The sequence below is a fragment of the Lepidochelys olivacea genome (assembly GCF_965140295.1).
Source record: "Lepidochelys olivacea isolate rLepOli2 genome assembly, chromosome: 3".
Classification (NCBI taxonomy): domain Eukaryota; kingdom Metazoa; phylum Chordata; order Testudines; family Cheloniidae; genus Lepidochelys; species Lepidochelys olivacea.
Window position 1 is genome coordinate 211,257,841 of NC_140413.1, and position 22,619 is coordinate 211,280,459.

Below are 22,619 nucleotides of genomic sequence, written 5' to 3' on the forward strand. Positions count from 1 at the left end.
AATAGTTAAGATGCTATTTAGTTACCCTTCTTAAGTTGTCTTATATATATTTGAAAACATTTTCGTTCATATCAGCTTAATACATATGGAACTGAAGGTCACAATCCATAACAAAACCAAGTTTCTGAAAAATACAATCAATGAAGTTTGGAAACTGACATGCAACTCAACAAGTGACCTAGTGTGCTTTGTGGGGTATTAATTAGGATGAGATCTTACACCACCACCACTTTTGTGTGTGTTTTTTTAAAAAAAAAAACACAAGACTTGCTAGACAAAGTGTTCTCTTTCAAAGACAGACATTCCAGCATGAAAGGGGACCAATATACTTTCAGGTTCATCTTCATTAAAAGCTGGAGCATATATTTGTGCTAAGTACAGCATGCAATTCTTGTTTTATCTTTTCAGATTAAATAGCTGGCATGATTTATGGAGTGAGTACATGTAAACACCATTTCTTAAAGAAGAAAGAGGAGTTTCATTTAATATATACACAACTTATTTTAATCATGTACTGAAAATAAATTACAGGAAATAACTTTAAAATGCAACAGAGGACAATAAGTTTCACAACCAACATTCCCATTGATTTCCCGGGGTGAGAGATCGCAGTGCTCAAGGCAGGTAAATATCACAACTATATCAAAAACGTCGAACTGTTGATGCATTCACACGTTTACATGAGCCACAAGCATTCCATCACAGGGACTGTACTTAGCCTACCGAAGAACCAGGTTTTGCCATAAACTACAAAACTTTGATACAAAATTGTATTTATATATTTATATTTCATGTACACGCCCTATCTGACTTCTTAAAAATAAAAACTCAACACGCTGTACAAACCACCCTCACTCACTGCTTCCTAGCTGTAGGCAACTTTTTTTGGATGGAATTGCCCTCCAGGAACGTCAATGGTGTATTATTATACGCACGAAGGCTAAACTGCAGAAAAAGACAGCTCAGTTTCCTGATGTGCCTCTCCGACAAAGTGTGTGAATCAAAAAGGCAAGACAAATGTACACTTGGAATCACTTCCTTAGTTACAATAGTTAGTTCTAATGTCATTTTTTGTAAGGAACCAACATGCATTCGGATAACACTGGTGTAAAAAGCAGTCAAGCAAGATCCTCTTTATACAGTGGCTCAATAATGGCTTCACTGACGTTTCAATTTGACTCTTGATACAGTGATTTTATAAATCCTCCAGAAGTTAAAAGTTCCAATGGGATACTGGGGGGCTAAACACACTGTTACATGATTTCCTTGTACACATTTGACAATTACTTCCCTGAAATATCCTTGTAGAGAGGATACGTTTCCATTGCACGCCAGACTGCACCATCTCAGGAAAGGCGGAACGTCACTCACCCTGGGACACGTGCACAACACACTAAAACTGCATGTAGAGTCCCCGCACTTACCAGTCTCCATGGCACTGGTCTGTCTTAGAAGCAGATTAAAGAGAATGCTTAATGTTGACAAACTTATTTTTCACACTTGATGGCACCAATCAGTGAAGCCAGTCACACTAAACTACTTCTATAGTTGATTGTAAACTTTGGTTTATTTTTATTGAGTTCTCATTGTACAGCATGTCTAGGATGAGAGGGCAGAGTTGAAGAGGAGATGAATGGTCAGTCTGTCTTTAATCGGGCACGATGAGACACCTGTTCGGTCAGGCCTGCTTTGATAGAGTTTGTTACAGACTGCCTCATGTTATCCTCCATCAAATTATCACTCAGGGGCTTCAATACCTGTGGTATGAGAAATGTGCAAAATAAAGAGGAGGTAAATAAATAACCCTTTAAAAATATAAAATACAAGAATTCAAGTAATGAAAAAATTAAGATCTTGGAATCTGAAAAATAAACAAGAACATGATGCACTAAAGGAAATGGTGAAAAGCTGTGCTGCTATAGTAATGAGGTGAATCATGAACAAAACCGATCTCCTCCTACACAGCAGCATTTCACGGAATTCAAACCACTTTACAGTTCCTAGAAGATGGCTGTGCAGTTCCATACCCTATATGCAGCATCAATCTGGTATGTTTACAGCATTTATGCAGACCGGCCCAGACGGTCCTGCTTATTGTCCTATATGTGTAAGTGTGAACACTTCAGATACAGAAAGAAATGTAAAAATACTGTCTAATTTTTCTTCTTGTTATTGTTGGACGAGAGTCGCTGTCGCTGCGCTGATGTAAGAACACGGCGAATCATTCGACGTCTAACAACTTCAAAGAGTTTGGAACACACCTAAAATATGAATTCAGTGGTTAGGAAAAGGACTCGCAGCAAGCAGCAGGAAAATAAAGGCAACTAATTAATAAGACTAATTGCTGCTAATTTCTCACCTTCCTGGGATTCCTCTGAAGCAAAGAGAAAAAAGAAAAGCAGAGAGATTTAGAAGTGGTCAGTAGCAACAACATGCATGAGACATGGGACAAAGGAATCCACCTTCAGTTTCAGAATGATGATGGGCACATCTACACTACAGCTGCTGCAACTGTACCCCTAGAGAGCTATAGTGTGGACGTTTCTTACATTGGGAAGAACCCATCCATCACAGATGTAGCTAATCCATCTCTCAGAGGTAGGAGCTAGGTCAACAGAAGAATTCTTCCATCAGAGGAGCCACGGCTACACTGAGGGCTAGGTTGAACTAACTACAGCTCTGAGCAACACAAATAGGTCAATCTCATTTTTAAGTGTAAGCCAGGCCTTAGGCTAGCAATCGGAGAGGAACTGGTTCTTATCTCACAGTATAATGCATAGTCCAATGGCAATGACAGGTGTTGTCCATGACGTTGCACTCCGTATGTTTATGGAAATATGCTTACGAGTGTGGATATGATGTAATTGGAATATGCTTCATGCAAAAGATCCCTTGTAAGGTATCATTACAAAGCTTATAATCTACTGAGTGTGTTCATCTGATTTGTATGCATGTATCAGTCTTATACTTTATATTTCTAGCTTCAGATACAACTCTGAGGTCCTATTTCAGAGTAACAGCCGTGTTAGTCTGTATTCGCAAAAAGAAAAGGAGTACTTGTGGCACCTTAGAGACTAACCAATTTATTTGAGCATGAGCTTTCGTGAGCTACAGCTCACTTCATCGGCTACATCCGATGAAGTGAGCTGTAGCTCACGAAAGCTCATGCTCAAATAAATTGGTTAGTCTCTAAGGTGCCACAAGTACTCCTTTTCTTTCTGAGGTCCTATTGTAATTATGCAAAGTGTGGGCCATTGATGATGGCTTACAATCTTGATGGCTCCCATTGACTAGGACAATTGGTTGTAAATGGCTCTGTTTACTTGCAAGCCCTCCTGTGTTCATGTAAGCCAATCCAGAGAGAATGATGGAATCCATCTTAAACCTGGTGCTTTTCCATTTAGGAGGGGTGGGGATCCAGAGACACAAAAGATTCCTGCTTTGTGCAAAGCTATAAGAGGGGGGTGGGAGAGAACAAACAGGTGGTCCCAATCATGAGAAAGCCACTGCTTTTCACTTAAGATGCCTGCTGGAACTAACAAGGAATGTACTGAGGAAAGGATTGGGCCCAGACTAGGAAGGAGTCTAGTCTGTGAAAGAAGCTTATGGGAACATCTCTAAGGGTGAGATTTACCTGTAAAGAGTTTCTTAATGTATTAGGCTTAGACTTGTGTGTTTTGCTTTATTTTGCTTGGTGACTTACTTTGTTCTCTGTGTTATTACTTGAAACCACTGAAATCCTACTTTTTATACTTCATAAACTCACTTTTGTTTATTAATGAACCAGAGTAAGTGATTAATACCTGAGGGAGCAAACAGCTGTGCATCTCTCTGATTTAGTTGGGGATTGGTCCTGCTTTGAGCAGGGGGTTGGACTAGAGGACCTCCTGAGGTCCCTTCCAACCCTGATATTCTATGATTCTATGTTCAGTGTTATAGAGGGTGGACAAGTTATGAGTTTACCCTATGTAAGCTTTATACAGAGTAAAATGGATTTATTTGGGGTTTGGATCCCATTGGGAACTGGGTTTCTGGGTGCTGGAGATAGGTGACCTGCTGAGCAGTATTTGGTTAAAGTCTGCAGCTTTGGGGGTGTGGACCAGACCTGGGTCTGTACTGCAGCAGGCTAGCATGTCTGGCTCAACAAGGCAGGGTTCTGGAGTCCCAAGCTGGCAGGGAAAACGGGCTCAGAGATAATTTCAGCCCATCAGGTGACAGTCCCAAGGGGGTCTCTGTGATGGGTTCGGTCACAGAGTCTACACTAGAAAGGGTTAGTCAGTACAGCTGTACTGGCAAACCCTCGTAGTAGGAATGGAGCTTTCACCAGCAAAAGAGTTCCCAAGCAAAGTAAGTGACACCAGGAAAAGGCTTTCATGCTAGTATAACTGCATCTATACCAGAGTCTTCGTCAGCACAGCTAGGTCAGTTAAGGGTGTGATTTTCCTTCACATACCCTGAACCAACATAGCTCTGCCAGCAAAACTGAAGTGTTGATTTACTATGACCTGGTCTCTTCCTTGGAGTAAGGACCCAACCGCATGCTTAGAAACCCTAGTTTTACATGTGAAGCTGATGAAGTCTAGACTCGAGGAAGCCACTTCAAGCTAGGACAAAACAATTCTGAAGTCGGAATTTATATCAGACTGCAGGAGGGTATGGATTTTTTCAAAGCTTCAGGAATTAGGACATAGAAAGTAAATTACGAGAATTTAACTGATTTCCTCAAGTTACAAACCTATTGTCTAGTTTTGCTTCCTGCAATTTAAGAAAAAAAAATCTGTCAAAGGTAACCTACATAGTTAAGAACAGAGATTGATCATCCTGCACATTGCCCCGTACCATCTCACATACAGTAATCCTGAACTGAGATTCAGTCTTTAAACAACCAGTTTCCATTGTAAGGCCTTAAGTATTTATTTTCTACCTCACACAACTATTTGCTTGTCACTTTTTAGCATCACCTCTCTCATCTGAGATCTCAGCACAAGTCATTGCCTATTTTTACTCAAAGCATCACATCCACTCTACTACAGGTACTAGAACTATAGAATCTCCAGTAACCTTTCCTAAAGGCATTCCCTATTCAGTCTCTGAAAAGCAGTCAAAAATCCTATGTTCTAACCTCAAAGTTGGACCCATATAGTTGGCCAATCAGATAAAGTAGTCACAAGATTGGCTTGAGGCTATAAAGGCAGAATTACATGTTCCCAGATTAAGAGTTGAATGAAAATTCATCTACCACCATTTGCTACCTTAATGTAAGGTCATATCATATGTTAGCTTTAAAAAGAAAGGCAAATTGTTCCAGCCAGTGGTTCTCCAACTATTTACCATTGTGGGCCACATATGCAGCTTTCTGAGTTATATGGACCACATCCACGCAAAATATATATTACTTGTATGGCCCTGAGAATGTCGCATGGGCCACAGCTGTGCACTGATTAGGCCACAGGTTGAGAACCACTGGTTCCGGCAAACGTTTTTACGTGGGCAACTATACTAGCCACTATGCTACTCAAAATAGTAGTAGTAATGTTTAAAACAGTCTGTCTTCCCAATATGAGAAAACACAGCCATCTCTCCTATGGAAGCTGCTGCAAGCTGGACTCCTTGCAGGTATTCATTACCTCTAATTTTCTTCCCTGCAGTCTTTAATTAGCTTTCTCTTCAGTGCCATGCATGCTGTCCAACAGCAAGGGGATGACAGATACAGAGATGATTCTGGGCAGTGTTGTGGCATCACAGTTCTTGCTCCAGTAAATCAATGGAGTCTCACATGCACCATATCAGAAATGAAGACGTTCAACAACTTCAACTTACCTCTCTAAGAATTCTTCACCGGGTTTTCAAACTTACCTTTTAGAGAAAAGTAAACAACAAGGATTTTTTTAAAAAATCCTTCCACTTTTGTGCTACTCTCAGAACTTAGTGTCAGCAAAGACCTCAGGTAATTAGACACTGGATGATATCCTGGGCTGGTTTTATAGTCTAATTTCTCCAAGGTATCCTCCTTGAAAGTTACACAATGTCTATACTTCTGAGTTCATTTTACCTTCCAGAAGAACTTGAATTCTTTAGTCTGCTCTAGAACAATTTTTGATTAACAGCATTAAACAGAAATCGTAATTGGCAAGTTCATCCAAGAAAGGACACTTTCATAGTTCAATAGATACCAACCTGTTCCCATAGTGCTTCAGCGATTTGATCAATGGCTGTTCCAACTTCTCTGAATTCCCCAGAGTACTTAACATATGCCCAAGTACAAAGGGATATCAGTGCTAGCCCCATGACGAGATTGCACAGGCTAGCGATGGAGTTCATACCAAGGAAGCCAGTCAGTCCTGAGATGATGTACATGGCAAACATAACAGCAAACAGAGTGGCAGGGGTACGAGCAGCATAAAAGATGTTTTTGCCATCATTGTGCTTCACAAAGTTTGCATAGATTTCATCCAGCTCCGCCTCAAGCTGGTCCTGGTAGCGACGGCAGAACTCCTCTCCTCCCATTTTTTTCACAGAACAGAACTGTCTGACAGCTGACTCCTTAAAATCCTGGTGCTGTCTCTCCAGGTCTGACGGAGCAATGTAAGGCTTATCTCCTCCACAAACCTGTGAGAAGAATAACCAGACGTGAGGGGTCAGGGTACAGCAGGAAGAGCTTGTGCTGTCCAACGTTGCATTCGAAACAACAAACCATTACCTGCTTGATGTTCGATCCTTAGAGGGCAGTAGCTCGAGCACCACACTTGCCTGCAGCTGACCACGGTCAGAACACTCCAAAGCTCAAGGTAAGCAGTTAAGACACTCCTGCTTCAGACTGAAGCTTAAGAATCAGAAATGGCCTCGACCATCTGGTAATGTTCACTCTAACATGACTTTATATTCTCCAGCATCTTTTGTTGGGGGTTTTTTGGCAGGGGGCTCAGTGGCAGCAAGGAAACTGTGGACCTGCTGTAACATTCACCTTCACAGAATAAGTACACAGAAGCAAGTCTCTCCTTTTAGGTGAAACAGAATCTCAGAACCTCTTGGCTGTTAAAACAGGTGGAAAAGGGGCAACGAACTCTAGCCTTCGCCTCAGCCTCTGTTTTGGACCTAGCCGGGTTAACCTACCCACGGATGCCATCTCGGCCTCGTCTATCCCCAGTTTTCACTGGGCTGCAGCTGGGCAAAGCTATCAATAGTGGCACAGGCTGTAGCTGTGCCTGCAGACTTGGGAAGACAGCACTGCATCAAGCGACACTGTTCACTTAGGGGTGGAAAGCTAATGGCCCAGAAGGGTTAGAAACATTCCCTCCCCCAGTAAAACCAGAGATTCTGCAAAACGTGATGGCCCCAGCCTGGGAGAGCTTCCCTTTCTCCCTACAGAAGAATGGATTTTTTTAAAACCCTGCTGGCAGCTGTGACTGCATCCTGTAGATTTAAATATTCCATATCAGAAACTTGATTTCACAGGACTCTAATGGCTCAGAGTCTGAAATATCAGTCAGATCTCTGAAGGTGCCGTCTCTTCATTTCTGGACTACAGAAAGTAATCAAGTTGCTTGGGGGAGCAATTTAAAGGGATTCACCAATCTACCTCCAATTAAAGTTATGTGATTTTCTGGTCTGTTAAAAGGACTCGTAAGACACCGCTTGCACGACTTCAAACTACTCAATTTCCACCCTCAGCAGCCTGGTTAACAAGAACAAATCCTAAGCTAGGATGCAAAGAGATGCTCTGGTTCTAAATGATCAGATGTGGAAAGGTAGCTAGCTTGATGGATCAGCCACTGTACCACCTCCAGCCAGACTAGGAGGCTACTGGGTTTAGCTAATGTAAGCCACTAGGACTGTACAACCAGTGTCTCATGAGCTTGGTCAAAGCCCTAGCTGTGTCCATCTCTCTGCTTGTGTTGCAGCCCCAGCCCCCTCTTGAAGGGGGCAAGTGTCCATTGCTGCCATGGGTCCTTTCCAAAAGAGCTTTTAAAGGAACAGAGGAAATGCTATAAAATCATTTAAGTGAAACCAGAAAATGGGACCCACAGCATGGAGTGCCTCTCACTAGTCAGTTGAGCAAAAGATGACCGAACCAGTTATGATGCAACAAACAAGAACCAGAGGCTGGGGAAGCGTTCTTAAATCTGCTCAGAACTTCAGCTTTGCAGTATTCTGAAAAGTGTCCAGCCCAGAAACACACATCCATAAGAACAGCTCTTTCAAAGTTGGGATGATTTCAAACACAGCAGATTTAACAGGTCTACCCAGAATCAAACACACTGGGCCATATTCTGAGTTCACAAAAACAAATGCTGTCAATTCCTTGGCTCTTGGTAAATTCAGCAGTGTGTGAAGACAGACCGCAAGGAATACGCCAGCTGCCCATCCCATAACATTACCTTTTCATGAGTGCATCAGAGACTCACTAAGGGCAAGCAGGTGATTTGAATGATAAAGGCCTCCCTCTGCCTGAGGAGGTACTTGGGCATGCTCAGTTTCCTATTCAGTGAGTTTGCTATGAGCAGCTTTACTGAACAGCTGGGCTGCTAATCACAGCACCCTGCCTTTACAATTCTGAATTTGAAGCCATGGTCTTCAGCAAGTCGACATGTCTGGTGCCATATTCTGAAGGACCATGCAGGAAAGATGGGTTTCACTCCTGCTCTCTTGCACCTGGGTAATGGGAACCAGGGATACGGGAGAGAGGACAAGTACCTTGTGCCCCAGGGACCCTTTCTGGCAGATGATGGAGCTAGTCAATGCTGCTCTAAGGAGTCCCATCCAGTTTTCTTGAGGTAAAAAGGTGATCTGGGAGAGACTTAATGCTCTCAAGGGGAGATTAAGGACAAGAGTTTATACCAGCAACATGCACCTGCCCATCCATCCTGCCCCCTTCAAGGGAGGCATAAATCAAACTATCATTCTGGATTGTTTATCCTAGTCTTCTTTCTTTACATGGCTCCTGCTAAAGATCGGTCTGTAGAAGAACTCCTCTAATCTCATCCTGACCCTCTCCAATCCGGCATCTGCCCCTTACACTCCACCGAAACTGCTCTTGCCAAAGAGCAAGATGAACTTTTCCACACCAAAGCTCAGAACCAGTACTCTATCCTCATCCTCCTTGACCCATCAGCTGCCTTCAACACCACCAACCACTCTCTTCTTGAAGTCTTGTCCTCCTTTGGCTTCTGTAACTATCCTCTCCTGGTTCTTCTCCTACCTCTTTAATTGCTCCTTCAGTGTGACCTTCAGAGGATCCTCCTCATCCCCCCATCTGGCTCTCTGGGGTGATTCCAGAGGGCTCCGGCCTTGGTCCCCTTCTCTTCTCCCTCTACACCTTCTCTCTGGGTAATCTCATCCACAAATACAAATTCAAGTCTGCTGTTGACTCTCAGATCTCTCTCTCTATTCCAGAACAGTCGTCTTCTGTCCATACTAAAATTTTGGTCTATTTCTAATATCTTGTGGCTGTCTAGCTGTCAGCACAAGCTAGTCACAGCTAAAACAGAACTCCTTGCCTCCTCCCTCACCTTCTCAAACACTGTGGACAGCACCATCATCCTTTCAGTCACTCAGGCCCATAACCTGGGCATCACCAGACCACTCTAGGTCCTCACATCCAGGCTATGGTTAAGTCATGAAGATTCTTTCTGCATAACATCTCTAAGCTAGGGCCTTTCTTATCCATCCACAGAGCTAGAACTCTTGTCCAGTCTCAAATCATCTCAATTACTACAACATCCTTCTTTCTGGCTTGACAAATGTAACCTAGCTCCATTTACCTCCAGTCAAAATGCTGCTGCAAAGATAGTTTTCTAGCCTGTTGTTTTGACCATCTCTCCCCTCTTTGCATCCTTCACTGACTCACCCTTCTCTATCACCTCAAACATAAAAGTCGCTTGTGTTTACTGTCAAGGCCGTTAATGAGCTCTCTCATTCATTATCAACGTACTGACTCCCACCTTTGATTGGCCCGTGATGTCAGCATCCATCAACCACAAGTTACATTCTCAAACAAGTCCCTTCATGCTTCTTCCCATGCTGCCCCTCATGCGCTCGCCAGCAGCCTAACTGTAGTGAGACCATTGCTCATCAAGATGACCAATATGGCCTCATTGTTTCCTTGTGCTTCCTTGTCTGTATCCACCTGTTCTTCCTTGTCATACTTAGATTGTAAACTCTTTGGGACAGGGACCGTCTTCAGTATTTATACAGCACCCAGCACAGTGGGGTTCTGGTCCATGACTTGGGCTCCTAGGCACTATGGTAGCACTGATAATAAAGACTTAATTAAAACTAGTGTTAATTAAGATAAAGACCAAAACAATTATTTCTTCTCTGTTCTTAGTGTCAAAAGTTTCAGACCCATCTGTCACACCAAGACTTGGTATAAAAAATGTTCAAAGTTATCCAAAAGATGTTTATAAAGACTTGTTTTGTTTAGCCACACTTATTTTGTACATAAAATATAACACTTGGGAAGTTCCTATGGAAACAGGATCTGTAAGAAAACATCTGTTCCTGTTTATTCCTTACCTGAAGTCTAAATTCTCCAATATTTCAATCATCTCCATGGCCAGTCATGACTTCAGGTGAGAAATAATTCAGCTCTTTTATAACAATTCATCTGAAAACCTCAAAGGTCTTCACAAAATGGGAATACTCCTACTCCGTTTTATTACATAGGTATTGCCTGACTGGATCAGGCCTGGAGTCTGCCTAGTCCAGTATCCTGTCTCTGACAGGCTCCAGCACGAGATACTTCAGAGGAAGGTATAAGAACCCTGCAATGGGTAGATGTGGGGTAATCTGCCCACATTAGGCATCATCCTGATCTCTAATACAGAAAAGACAGGCTTAAACCCTGAAGCATGAGGTTTAGTATCCCTTCCAAAGATTTTATCATCTAGAATTATCATCAGTGATAATCTTGATAACCACACGTACCCAATCTTTTTGAATCACGTTAAGTTCTTCGCCTCTGACTTTCTGTGGCTGTGAGCTCTACAGTCCATTTACAAATTGTGTGAAAAAGGATTTCCTTTCATCAGTTTTGTATTTACCACCTTTTAGTTTGATTCGATGGCATCCCCTTGTTCTGGGGTCGTGAGTCAGGGAGAACAAAAATTCCTGATCTACCTTCTGGGTACCATTCATTATTTTAATAGACTCATTCCCCTTTAGTCTCCTTTCTAAGGCAAATAATTCCAATCTCTTCTCTCATAGGACAGTTTTTCCATGCCCTTCTTGTCAACCATCTCCAAGCTCTCATCATCTGCAATGTTGGGAATCATTAAGAAAGGGATAGATAATAAGAAAGAAATATCATATTGCCTCTATATAAATCCATGGTATGCCCATACCTTGGATACTGTGTGCAGATGTGGTCGACGCAGCTCAAAAAAAGATATATTGGAATTGGAAAAGGTTCAGAAAAGAGCAACAAAAACTATTAGGGGTATGGTACAGCTTCCGTATGAGGAGAGATTAAGTATGGGGCGTTTCATCTTGGAAAAGAGATGATTAAGGGGGGGGATATGATAGAGGTCTATAAAATCGTGACTGATGTGAAGTAAATAAGGACGTGTTATTTACTCTCTCATATAACACTAGAACTAGGGGTCAACAAATGAAATTAATAGGCAGCAGATTTAAAGCACACAAAAGGAAGTATTTCTTCACACAACGCACAGTCAACCTGTGGAACTCCTTGCCAGAGGATGTTGTGAAGGCCAAGACTATAACAAACTAGATAAATTCGTGGAGGATAGGTCCATCAATGGCTATTAGCCAACGTGAACAGGGATGGTGTCCCTAGCCTCTGTTTGCCAGAAGCTGGGAATGGGCAATGGGATGGATCATTCCCTCTGGCGCACCTGGTATTGGCCACTCTCAGAAGACAGGATACTGGGCTAGATGGACCACTGGTCTGACCCAGTATGGCCGTTCTTATGTCCTTATGCAATATCCTTTTTGTGGTGTAGTGGCCAGTACTGCACACAGTAATCCAGAGGTGGCCATGGCACTAATTTACAGTAGCTACAGGAGCAGATGAACTCTTAAGTTGATGCTGTTTTCATGGGCACATGCTTCACAGTAAGTGAAAGACCTTCTGATATCTATAACATAGATGTACAATTGTATTTCAGAATTTCCCACATGGTGTCAATGGTTCTGTGATAAGTGGCTTTAAACTGTTGCCCAACTTTGTGGTCTGAAGATTGCAGTGGGCCTTGGTAGTGTGTTCACTATAAAAGAGTACCTTCACAATGGAGCTTGAAGTAGCATATGGTGAATGAAATTGTTAGCTACATGTAGCTATTTGGAAGAAATGTTTTGGATTTTGCAAATACTGAATATTTAAGTACCTTTTAATCTTCACATTTTACGGCACATTTATGTTGCTCTATAGCCTTACAGAAAATCATCAGAAATCAAAGTAGTGTAATATCTCCAAAACCCAAACAATTTTTTTTATATTTTTTAGTATGAACACTGTACGGTGATACTACTACCAGATGTATCTGTTCATTCTACTAGCTGCTTCGTATCTTTTTAATCAGCAGCTGTTAACAGAATTCTCAAGTCATTTAGCATGTAGAGAATACATCTCAATCCCACCCCCCCACCTCACCATCAATTTCCTTCTCCCTCCTTCACGAGTGATCTTGTAACTTTTGCAGCATGTGTGATCTTCACACAAGGGAGTCCTGATGCTCAGCCAATTTGTCCATTAATATGTTAACCGTGTAACTGTTTAACACCACATTACGCATAACTCTACAACAGAGGCCTTACTACACGTACCACTGCCTTAATTTCGTAATCAACATACCTGCTCCATGCCTTTGTTGTAGGTGTCTTTTGCTCCTGCTACTGCAGCAAGATTGTTGGCTTCAGCTGTTGCCTTCAGAAAATGAAAGCATACAGATATTGATCAAGCACTGCACATGGTCGTATCTGACTTGCCAGTAACATTAGTTATACATTATGAAGCACCAACACCTTTAACCAGTTTTGTACCATTTAATTTTGAATGTTTACCCATTAACTTCAGACCTGAAGAAAACCTTCCTTGTGAACAGAAAGGATCTGCTGTAAAATAGATTAAAATAGCTCACTAGAAGCAAAGATTTCAGCCCTGGCACTCTAGAAAAGCTACGTATGATACATCCATATACCTGTACATGATCTTTCCATCATGAGATAGGTATGGAAGAGACTATTTTGATGGTTACCAAATGGAAAAGGATATCCAAATTAATGTTAGAAAGCGGTCAGGAAAAAATTCCATCGCTATATAAAAGGCAGTTTCCCCCCTCCCCTGAGTGTATTACCTCTGGTCAGGTCACAGGCCTGCAGTTGCGGGCTCAGAATTTATAGTAAGCAGTGTCTTTTGGGGTCATGCATGTGTCCATGTCAGAGCCAACCAGTCTAAATAATGTTACAGGAGAGAATGTGGTCCCATCCTCCCCCTGAAAGTCACAGGAGGAAGGGAAGTGGTGATCCACTGGAGCCTATCCCTTGTCTTTGGATCTGAGGGAGCACTGGAAGTGGCTTTCTGAACCCTTACACAAGTCCAAGGAGGAGATGGTTCCTTGAAGGGGAGGGTACCCAGAACAATTTCAGATTCTAAACCAAATAACTCCTCTGGCTTCTTTCACTAGAGGGGCTTTCAGCCCTCAAGACCCAAGAGGTAAAGCCAGCATAAAGTGAGCACCTCCCTTGTTGCAAGTCCTAAACCCTAAACAACGTAAGCATTGCACACTTGAGCAAGGCATGACTGGACGGCACAAAGCTCAATCTAAATCTGATTTTCCTCTCTGGATCAGCCATGGAGGGGAATATTGGTACAGTTACCTTATCTGACACAGACCCACAGAGTGAAAAGTGGCCTGACACCATGTAATGGTGCAGACATGTAACTAACTAAGTGCACCTATCTATTAGCACTAGATACTAAGCTAATAAAAATAATACCGGAAACTGAGTCAAAATGTAGACAACATGGCAAGGTTTCGAAGGAGTGTATACGCTAATGTACAGCAGAACCCCAGTGGCTACCACTTCAGGTGGTTCTGAGCCCACACAAGTCCCCAAAGTGGGTAACTGCCTTGGCCCTTCTTGAAGAAGCACAGCTCCCTGGGTGCTAACACTTCATTCACAACCTTCAGTCTCTTGAAGAAATACAATCCTTAATGATAGCACAGAATTTAATTTTTATTTCTTCACTTCGCTTATGTTCAAAGGATAAGGAAATACCTGGAGCATTGATTTAGGATGAGGTAGCGCCTCTCCCTGATAGATTTTAATGTAAGCCTGAAAAACAAAACAATTAAATTTTGTTTTATTGATTTTTTTTTACCTGAGCATTTATGATGGGAAGAAAGCCAGGGTCCAAATCAGTCCTGCATGTTAATCCTAAATATTCAATTAAGCAAATCTCTACATGTAAGAGTAAAATAATCTACAACTGACATTTACACGTTTCCCAACACTTTAATCCCTTTACATTCCAAACCCCTTATAATAAATGCTGTCCCTACTAATCTCCATATTGAGTGAATCAAAGCAATACTGTAGTGACACATGGCAATTAATATGTGCTTTTACCAAGATTAGAGCTATATGTCTATCATGGTATTAAAACCACTTTCTACTTCAGTGGTTCTCAAACTTTTGTACTGGTGACCCCTTTCACATAGCAAGCCTCTGTGCACGACCCCCCTTATAAATTTAAAACACTTTTTAACATATTTAACACCATTATAAATGCTGGAGGCAAAGTGGGGTTTGGGGTGGAGGCTGACAGCTCGCGAGCCCCCCCATGTAATAACCTTGTGACCCCTTAAGGGGTCCCAACCCCCAGTTTGAGAACCCCTGTTCTACTTGCTTCATTTGAAGGTTCTTCTCACTGACACGTTTACAATTTACACACACACACACACACACACGCACAAAGTGAGTTAGGGATGAATCTTGGAGTTTTATTTTATTAAAAATACATCTCTGTTCAGAGACACCGCACCCCCCTGTTCAGGTGCGTCTGTGCATCACCAGGGCTGAGGCCTGCCGCACAGAAGAGGGTTTTGAAGAGAAAAGAGGCTACTACTGTTTCAAGGAGTGGCAGCCTGGAGCTCATCAGGGAAGAATGAGCACTTATGCCCCCCACATACACACACCCCCAAATGTATGTGGGGGGAGTCTTTGGAGGGCTGGGAAGAACCCCTCTTCTGAAAGATGGGGGGGGAAGACAACCCTCCTCCCCCCCCCGTGCCCTCCCCAGAATCTGGAGCAGCAGAGAGTTACATCCCATCTCCAGGAGGTGAACAAGTTTGGGGTGGAGGAACACTTATGTCCCCACCCCGGTAGGAATAAGGGATAATCTGGGGGAAGGTGAAGAAACTACCAACTTTGGGACATGGGAGACAACTGTTGGGGTGGCAGGGTGTGCTAGGGAAGCTAAGTGGGCTGATTACAATTGAGCTGGACCTCAGCTCCCCACCCCTAAGAGCTTCAGTTGTCCTTTGTCTGTGCCTAGGAGGAAAGGAAGAGGACAACGCACTGTGTCCAGTCTGCACACTCCTCAGAGGTTGGTGAGGAGCAACGCCCTGTATGCAGTGAGCTGGGGAAGGAACTTAGGCCTTCTGGGTCAGATTAATGGGAAACTGGGACTCTGGTCAGCAACATGGAGTTCACTGCTTTGGGCCAGTGCACTAGCTAGCACACTGAACTCTTTTGTTGTTCCTCCTGTATTCTTCTTCTCCTTCATAGTTATTCATCTCTAGGAGTGGGGGAGGGAGAGAAAGATGGGATTTCTCCTTCCTCTGCCATTAGTCCTGGTCCCTGATGCTGATGTACAGACCTCTATGCTTGGAGTGGGACTTCCACTTTCAGAAAGGAAGTCAAAGAACAGGGCACCTGAGCACCCAGAGTTTTATGTTATGAGACAAGTGGCCAATCTGCACGGAACTCTTCTGAATAACGTACAACATGAACTAAATCAGAAGAACAGCAAAGTAAAGCTCTCAACTTCACTATTTTCTGACTTAAGGCTGCCCTCCTAATCTTAGTTCTACTCCCTTGTGCCTATATGTTGGGAATCTTTATTTGCATGATCACATATTAGTCTTTTCACAGCACCCCATGTCATTCATTGCATAGGTTGGACAGTGCAACGTGAATCAGGCAGCTGTTCTTAAATATTTATATATTTTATCCTCACTTTTCAGGGTGTGGTCTCTTCCACATTCACTAAACATTCAGTCCCTGAACTAAGTGCGGTAGAGGTCCTATGGAGAAAAAAATCTGCATGCAATCATGTAATTAAAGACTGTCCTACTACACTGGCTCACCAGGGCCAGGGTTTTGGTTATCAGTGCTGCCTTAACTTTGGTATTTCCTGACTCAAGTGCTTCACTTTGAAACCGTCACATTCTTTTAATGTAGATTTTGATCTGGAATTTCCAAGGGGATTTTGTTTTAAAGAGAAGTTTGATCATGAAGAACTATTTGCTAGGTAGCAATCAAACATTGCTGGGTGTGCATAGTGTGCAGAACACAAAGGAAGGGTTGCTGCAGGGCCCCTGCCTCATGCCCTACATGCCCTCACAGATCCTACTTCGCACACCCCCTCATATTACAAATTAAGTTCTTCAGAATTTACCCACACATGCACAAGTGGAGCCAACACAACATGTGAGGTTAGGAAAAACAACCCTTTTCTTCTCTGACAACAGCAGTGCGCCTGCATGATACAGACGTGTTTAAACCCTTGCAATTTTCCCCAGGTCACAACAGATTTTTCACCAGACCACCAAAAGGCACACTGGAAACTTAGGAACTACACACGGCTTACTTGCAAGTTCCTGCTGTAACCCCTGAGACACCACAAGCCTTCAAAGGTGGCAGAAGTGTTTTGCTTTGGTTAAACAGCAGCAGCATGTACTCCCTACACATACCATTAAAAACAGCTATGCCATCTTTATTCTAATGTTTCAAAGAAGAAGAGTTCTCAGGTTGAGAGAGAACATGGACAATTTCAGCCCAAAAATTTGATTAAGTTATGAGCTTGGAAAACAGGCCTTCAAATGGAAGTGCTTAGACAACTTTAATTACAAGTGTAACTACACACAATACCTATATTTAAAGTTATATCAGGACCAAGATTGGCACTTTGCTCTAATTTGTCTCAAACTCAGTTTAAGGACACGAAGTAATAATCTCTATTCAAGAAAAATATGTCAGATTTGCCTTTTGGTCCTACACCTATCTAAAGGCACAGCCAAAACAGCAGCTCACTTAGGGCAGGTCTATACTACGGGGCCCAGTTGAACTAAGTTACGCAACTCCAGCTACGTAAATAACGTAGGTGGAGTCGACGTAGCTTAGGTCAAACTTTTGCGGTGTCTATACCGCGCTGTGTCGACAGGAGAAACTCTCCCATTGACTTACCTTATGCTTCTTGTTCTGGTGGAATACCGGAGTCTATCAGAAAGCAATCAGTGGTCGATTTAGCAGGTCTTCACGAGACTAACTAAATCGACCCCCAGTGGATTGATCACCGCATGCCCTCAAGTAAGTGGAGACAAGCCCTTAGAGCTGTACTGGTGGAAAACCATGCATACCAGTTTCAGCAGACGTGCTGAAATTAAAGTCAAAACTACCTAAAGCTCATCAGTGAGTGGCAACCTAGATACTATCATCTCTTCTTTGGGAACGTATTCTAAAATTAGGATAAATTTGGTAAGGCGTGAAAAAATAATTAGTACAAGAGTTTGCCTACCTTAAAATATTCTACAAGATCTCTACAAGTCACCTTGGATCCACTGATCTCTTTCTCTACCAAGTTTTCAGGAGCAAGTAGTAATGGAACCAGATTCCGCAGCTCTCTCTTGAAATCATCATCAATGTCTGGTGGAAATTGAATCAGCCGGAGAAAAAGGTGGTACGTCTCAATTTCAAGCAATAATGAGTTTCTCCTCTAGAAAAACACACTGACAACAAATCCCTTTAAAAAAACAATGCTTCCTGACTCAGAATAATTTGCTTATCCTGAAGAAATTTTTAGGGCTTAAAGAAACACTTTGACAATTGGAAACTATTGTAAAATTAAAGTAGGGTTTTTTCCCTTCATCTATATAGTACTGGAGTAACTAGAATAAATTCTTTGAAGACCGCTCACAGTATAACCGCTCAGGTCTCTGCTCCCAGCACATAATTGGTGGGAACTCCACAAGATGCAAGAATTTTTTCTCCTACACCACCCTTTGGCACATTAGCAACTTCTCACCCACCAAAATGTGAGTGGAATTCCTAGGATTCTGCTTGTAAATCCTCTGATTTTAGGCACCGCATAATCCCACAGCTGGCCATCTTGGATAGTGTTAAATCTGCAAGGTTACAGCCAACAGCTACCTGAGAACTTAAAAAGCAACACAGAACCAGGAAAAAAATAATCACTTAATTCCTCCATATGTTTAACAACCCAAAAAGAGAATATGCCAATGCACACTTCTAAGTTTTACCTTTCAACCCCAAACTCTTCAATAAATTTAAGGCAAGATTTAAGGCAAGTTCTATGCTACAGCAAAACAATTCCAGTGATATATATCCAAAGCAAATTAACACAATGGAATGCTTCCTACCATTCAACCTCCCATCAAAATTTGGATTAGTCGCAACTTTAAGACCAGGGTGGGGCAATAGGAAACAGCCAAGGTTGCTGAAACATGAGCGAATATGCTTCCTTACGTTCTGTAGCTCTTCGTGCTGGTTTTGCTTTACCTGAAAAAAGCAAAGTAAGAATTCTAAATGGCTCTGTGGAGCTGACTGCAAGATTTATAATTGAATTTAATGGCGGAAAGTTTATGAATAGATTTAACATAGTCTAGCCTTTTTCTGAACTTCTATAAAAATTTAGATCGTACAAAGGCAATCACTTGATGTCACATATTTAAATATCATTTGTATTGAGAAAATAGCAAGCAGAAAATATTTAGCCAATCGTGTGTAGCTATCTCAAACACAGAACAGCACCTGAACTAAGGAACCAGTGTGGGTTTTGTAAGCTGTAACTTACCTGCAATCGCTTTTCTAGAAATTTTTTTCCTCCTTCCAAGCCATACGAGTGTTCATAAGGATAGCTCCAATCTCTGATTAAGAACATTAGTGTCTACACAGAAGAGTACAATAATAATGAATGGTTAATTTAATATTCCTTATAGCTGCAGAAAATGGCAGAGAATCAAGAATTCTACATCTGCGGCTGGTAATTCAACAAACTATAACCCCAAACCTGATTAAGCTGAATACAAGACGCTTGTTACTCCTCTCTGCTGTGAGAAAGAACAGCTGAAGGAGCACCTTCAAGCTAGCATGTACTTGTGACCTTTGATAGCGAAAAGGACACTCTCACCTGTTACTCTAGTTTTTCTGTCTCTTGCCAGCCCAGATATAGGAGTGTGATCCTCCCTTCCATCAACTGGAGACATGAAACAGATCTTATAACATCACTCCCCTACCAAGAGGGGAGCTAGCTGGATGGCACTAGCTATGTACACTTACAGTATTTTGCATATTTAGTTCCTAAGTAAAAGCTAGGACCTAGTAGAACCACAACACATGGAACAAAAAGAAGGATTTGGGAGACACCAAATTAACAGAGAGAAACTGCAAGGGAACCCTAAGATCAGGATGTTCACAGTCCCTTGGTTTAAGCCTGCCTGGAGCAAGCAGATATGAGCACCAGAGCCAGAACACCCATTCACCCTACAATTTGCTATTAAAAGATCCACTGTGCTGAAACCCTGGCTTTGTCTCTCCTCAAAGATCACTGCTTCAGCATAAGGCACAAAACAGGATTGCCAGACAGTGTAATATTGTTGACAACACAGTCTGTTTAGGCTTTTAAAATCTAGCATGAACTATGTAAGGGCACCTACAAAAGAAGAAGGAACTTGAGAGGTTCCAAGTCCTCTCACCTCCACAGCCAAATGGAATGGGGTGAAGCTGAGCTACAGCTCCTATGTAGTCCCACATTGAACATTTGGTTCTGTACATGAACACGTGAGAGTCCTAAACTGCTTTCCAGAGGACTTCAACATTGGTAACTAGTGCACACTCCCTCAAGAGTGGGGATCTATACTGCCATAACTCCAAGGAGAGTAAGACAATTTGAAGGATTTAGTGCAAGCTGTTTTGGAAATAGAGTTAAACATAAAAACCCATCACTACCTTAGGAGGGCTAAAAAGCAGAAAAAAAATTAAAAACACTTTGTATCTTTAACTCCTTGTCAGATTTCCTTCAGCCTTTTCAGAAAGATTCTATGCTAGCCTAAGTTCACCTACATGAAATTCCATCAGGCAGTTACCATGGTTTGATTTTTCACACACATCTCACCCAGACCTATAAAAAAAGACTACGAGCTTCAGCCCAGCTAATTTCTCTCCATAATGTAAATTAACTGATTTCCTACCCTTATGAACAGGTGTTGAAAAACTAGGTCAGCGGTTCTCAAACTGTGGGTCGAGACCCCAAAGTGGGTTGCAACCCTGTTCTGATGGGGTCGCCAGGGCTGGCTTAGACTTGCTGGGACCTGGGGCCAAAAGTGAAGCCTGAGTTCCACTGCCTGGGGCTGAAGCCCTGGGCACAGGACTCGGGTTACAGGCCCCTTGCCTGGGGCTGATGCCCTTGGACGGTGGGGTTCGGACTTTGGCCTCCACACCCTGGGCAGCAGGGCTCAAGCGGGCTTCGGATTCAGTCTCCTCTCCTGGGGTCGTGTAGTAATTTGTTGTCGTCAGAAGGGGGTTGCAGTGCAATGAAGTTTGAGAAGCCCTGAACTAGGTAATTATGTAAAAAGGTTAGAGTTTAGAGTATATATTACCTGAAATGGCTTTTGGTAAATTTCTTCCATAGCAAGTCTTCCATACTCTGTAAACAACTATTAAATGAAACTGTTAAGAATAATGCCACATACAGATTACAAAAAGAATTTGTGTTGCCATTAAGAATACCATTTTTTATCAATGGTAAAATTAGTGGCTTCCAATTTTTAATTGAATTATCAAGAATAGCCCTGAAGTTAACCCTCGGCACCTGGAGGATGGGAATACCAATGTTCAAGAAATTGCACTGAGGGAGGACTATCCTTTCCCTGGTCTCTCAAGGAAGTCTGCATGTCATTCCAGCAAAATACACTCCTCTTCATGAAGATCTCCCCTCCACCTTCCAATGGTCTCTGAAAAGCCCCCACCCCGCATAGGCTTCCAGCTTCATTATCCAGATCATCTGCTCTCACATAGCTGTTACCTTCCCACCCTGTGGTTTCTTAAGCTAAAGGAGTACCCCTGCCCAACCTCTCCATCCAGGCCTCCCTGGGCAGCCACCATCTGACATAGCACGCACCCAACTCCCCCAAGGAGTGCCCCTCCAAAGTGCTGCACGTTGATTTGGGTTTCTACAAAACATTCCTCATCAGAGGCTCTAGATGCCTGACATCTCTTACAAATAAAAGCCAATTTAGAATTGCAGCAGCTTCACCAAATCAGAAAGGACAGACCAACCCTCACACCAGCCAATGATTCCTACCCACCAGATACCCTTCCCAGCCTGCAACTCCTCCCTCCCTTTTCAAGAGCATAGGAAACAGACACAGCAAGCTCTGGAGATCAGCACATTTCTATTTTAGCTTGGGAAAAGGGGAAAAGAAGGGGATCCAGTTTGCACTCTTCACCATACAGTTGGACAGAGATATGGTCACTTCGAATCATAGGACTGGAAGGGACCTCGAGAGGTCTTCTAGTCCGGTCCTCTGCACTCAAGGCAGAACTAGGTATTATCTAGACCATCCCTGACAGGTGTTTGTCTAACCTGCTCTTAAAAATCTCCAATGACAGAGACCTCAACCTCCAGAGTCAACATACAGACAACTAAAGCTGATCCTTGAACACGTATTATATCACAGCAAGAAACTCAAACAAGCCACTGCCTTTTGCGCAAGCTTCAGTAACAGAACTGATTAAAGGCGTAGCCCCAGGCAGTGCAGTAGTCTACATGAGACTACAAAGGCTTAGATTGTGGTTGCGAAGTGTGCATTCAAGAAAATGATTGCAGTCTCTTGGCCAGGTGCAGATGGAAGAGAACCATCCTACTCACTGCTGCTATGTGATCTACCAGGAGCAACAAGGTATTAGACTGCAAACTCTAGTAACAAATAGTAGCACACACCCTTAATTTCATCTTCTCTTCTAGCTGCTTCCACCATCTTACCAACATCACTCATCTTGTATAGCTTGAGCTTTCAGCCAGCTTGTTGGTTCAATGCAAGTAAGACAGCTGGATGTCATCAACATAGTGAAGATACACAGTAGCCTTACATCTCCTTACTAGCCCTTCTAGTGGACCCATGTCCATGTGGGACGACTAGGGAAAAGAGATGGAACCCTGTGAAACCCAATTCAAGAGCACCTTTGACAGAGAAGAGCAGTTATACAAAACTAGCCTCTGGAGCCTCTCAAAGACAGGAATGAAACCACATTTGGGAGGCCCCCAGCCTACTTCCATTGATCATAAGGTGGCATTGATTTGGCTGTAAACTCTAGCAGTATCTAATATAAACATGGATTTACCCGGGGCCTAT

The 22,619-nt window shown here is 42.6% G+C and overlaps 1 protein-coding gene across 2 annotated transcripts in view; it reads right to left on the bottom strand.

Annotated features, from left to right (window-relative positions):
- Positions 1-1,548: 1,548 nt before the first annotated feature.
- The window catches only part of ATL2 (atlastin GTPase 2), a 50,202-nt gene continuing 29,131 nt past the window's right edge, over positions 1,549-22,619 (bottom strand). Inside the window, exons 6-15 of one of the 2 annotated variants that reach the window (XM_084623419.1) lie at positions 20,865-20,921; positions 19,061-19,153; positions 18,627-18,765; positions 17,765-17,892; positions 14,242-14,298; positions 12,815-12,886; positions 6,178-6,609; positions 2,360-2,374; positions 2,151-2,261; positions 1,549-1,757 (exon numbers count right to left, since the gene is read on the bottom strand). In XM_084623419.1, coding sequence (XP_084479545.1) covers positions 2,154-2,261; positions 2,360-2,374; positions 6,178-6,609; positions 12,815-12,886; positions 14,242-14,298; positions 17,765-17,892; positions 18,627-18,765; positions 19,061-19,153; positions 20,865-20,921 — 1,101 coding nt within the window. In that variant the 3' untranslated portion in view covers positions 1,549-1,757; positions 2,151-2,153. The remainder of the gene's footprint in view (positions 1,758-2,150; positions 2,262-2,359; positions 2,375-6,177; positions 6,610-12,814; positions 12,887-14,241; positions 14,299-17,764; positions 17,893-18,626; positions 18,766-19,060; positions 19,154-20,864; positions 20,922-22,619) is intronic. The other variant, XM_084623418.1, reaches the window with a different exon arrangement.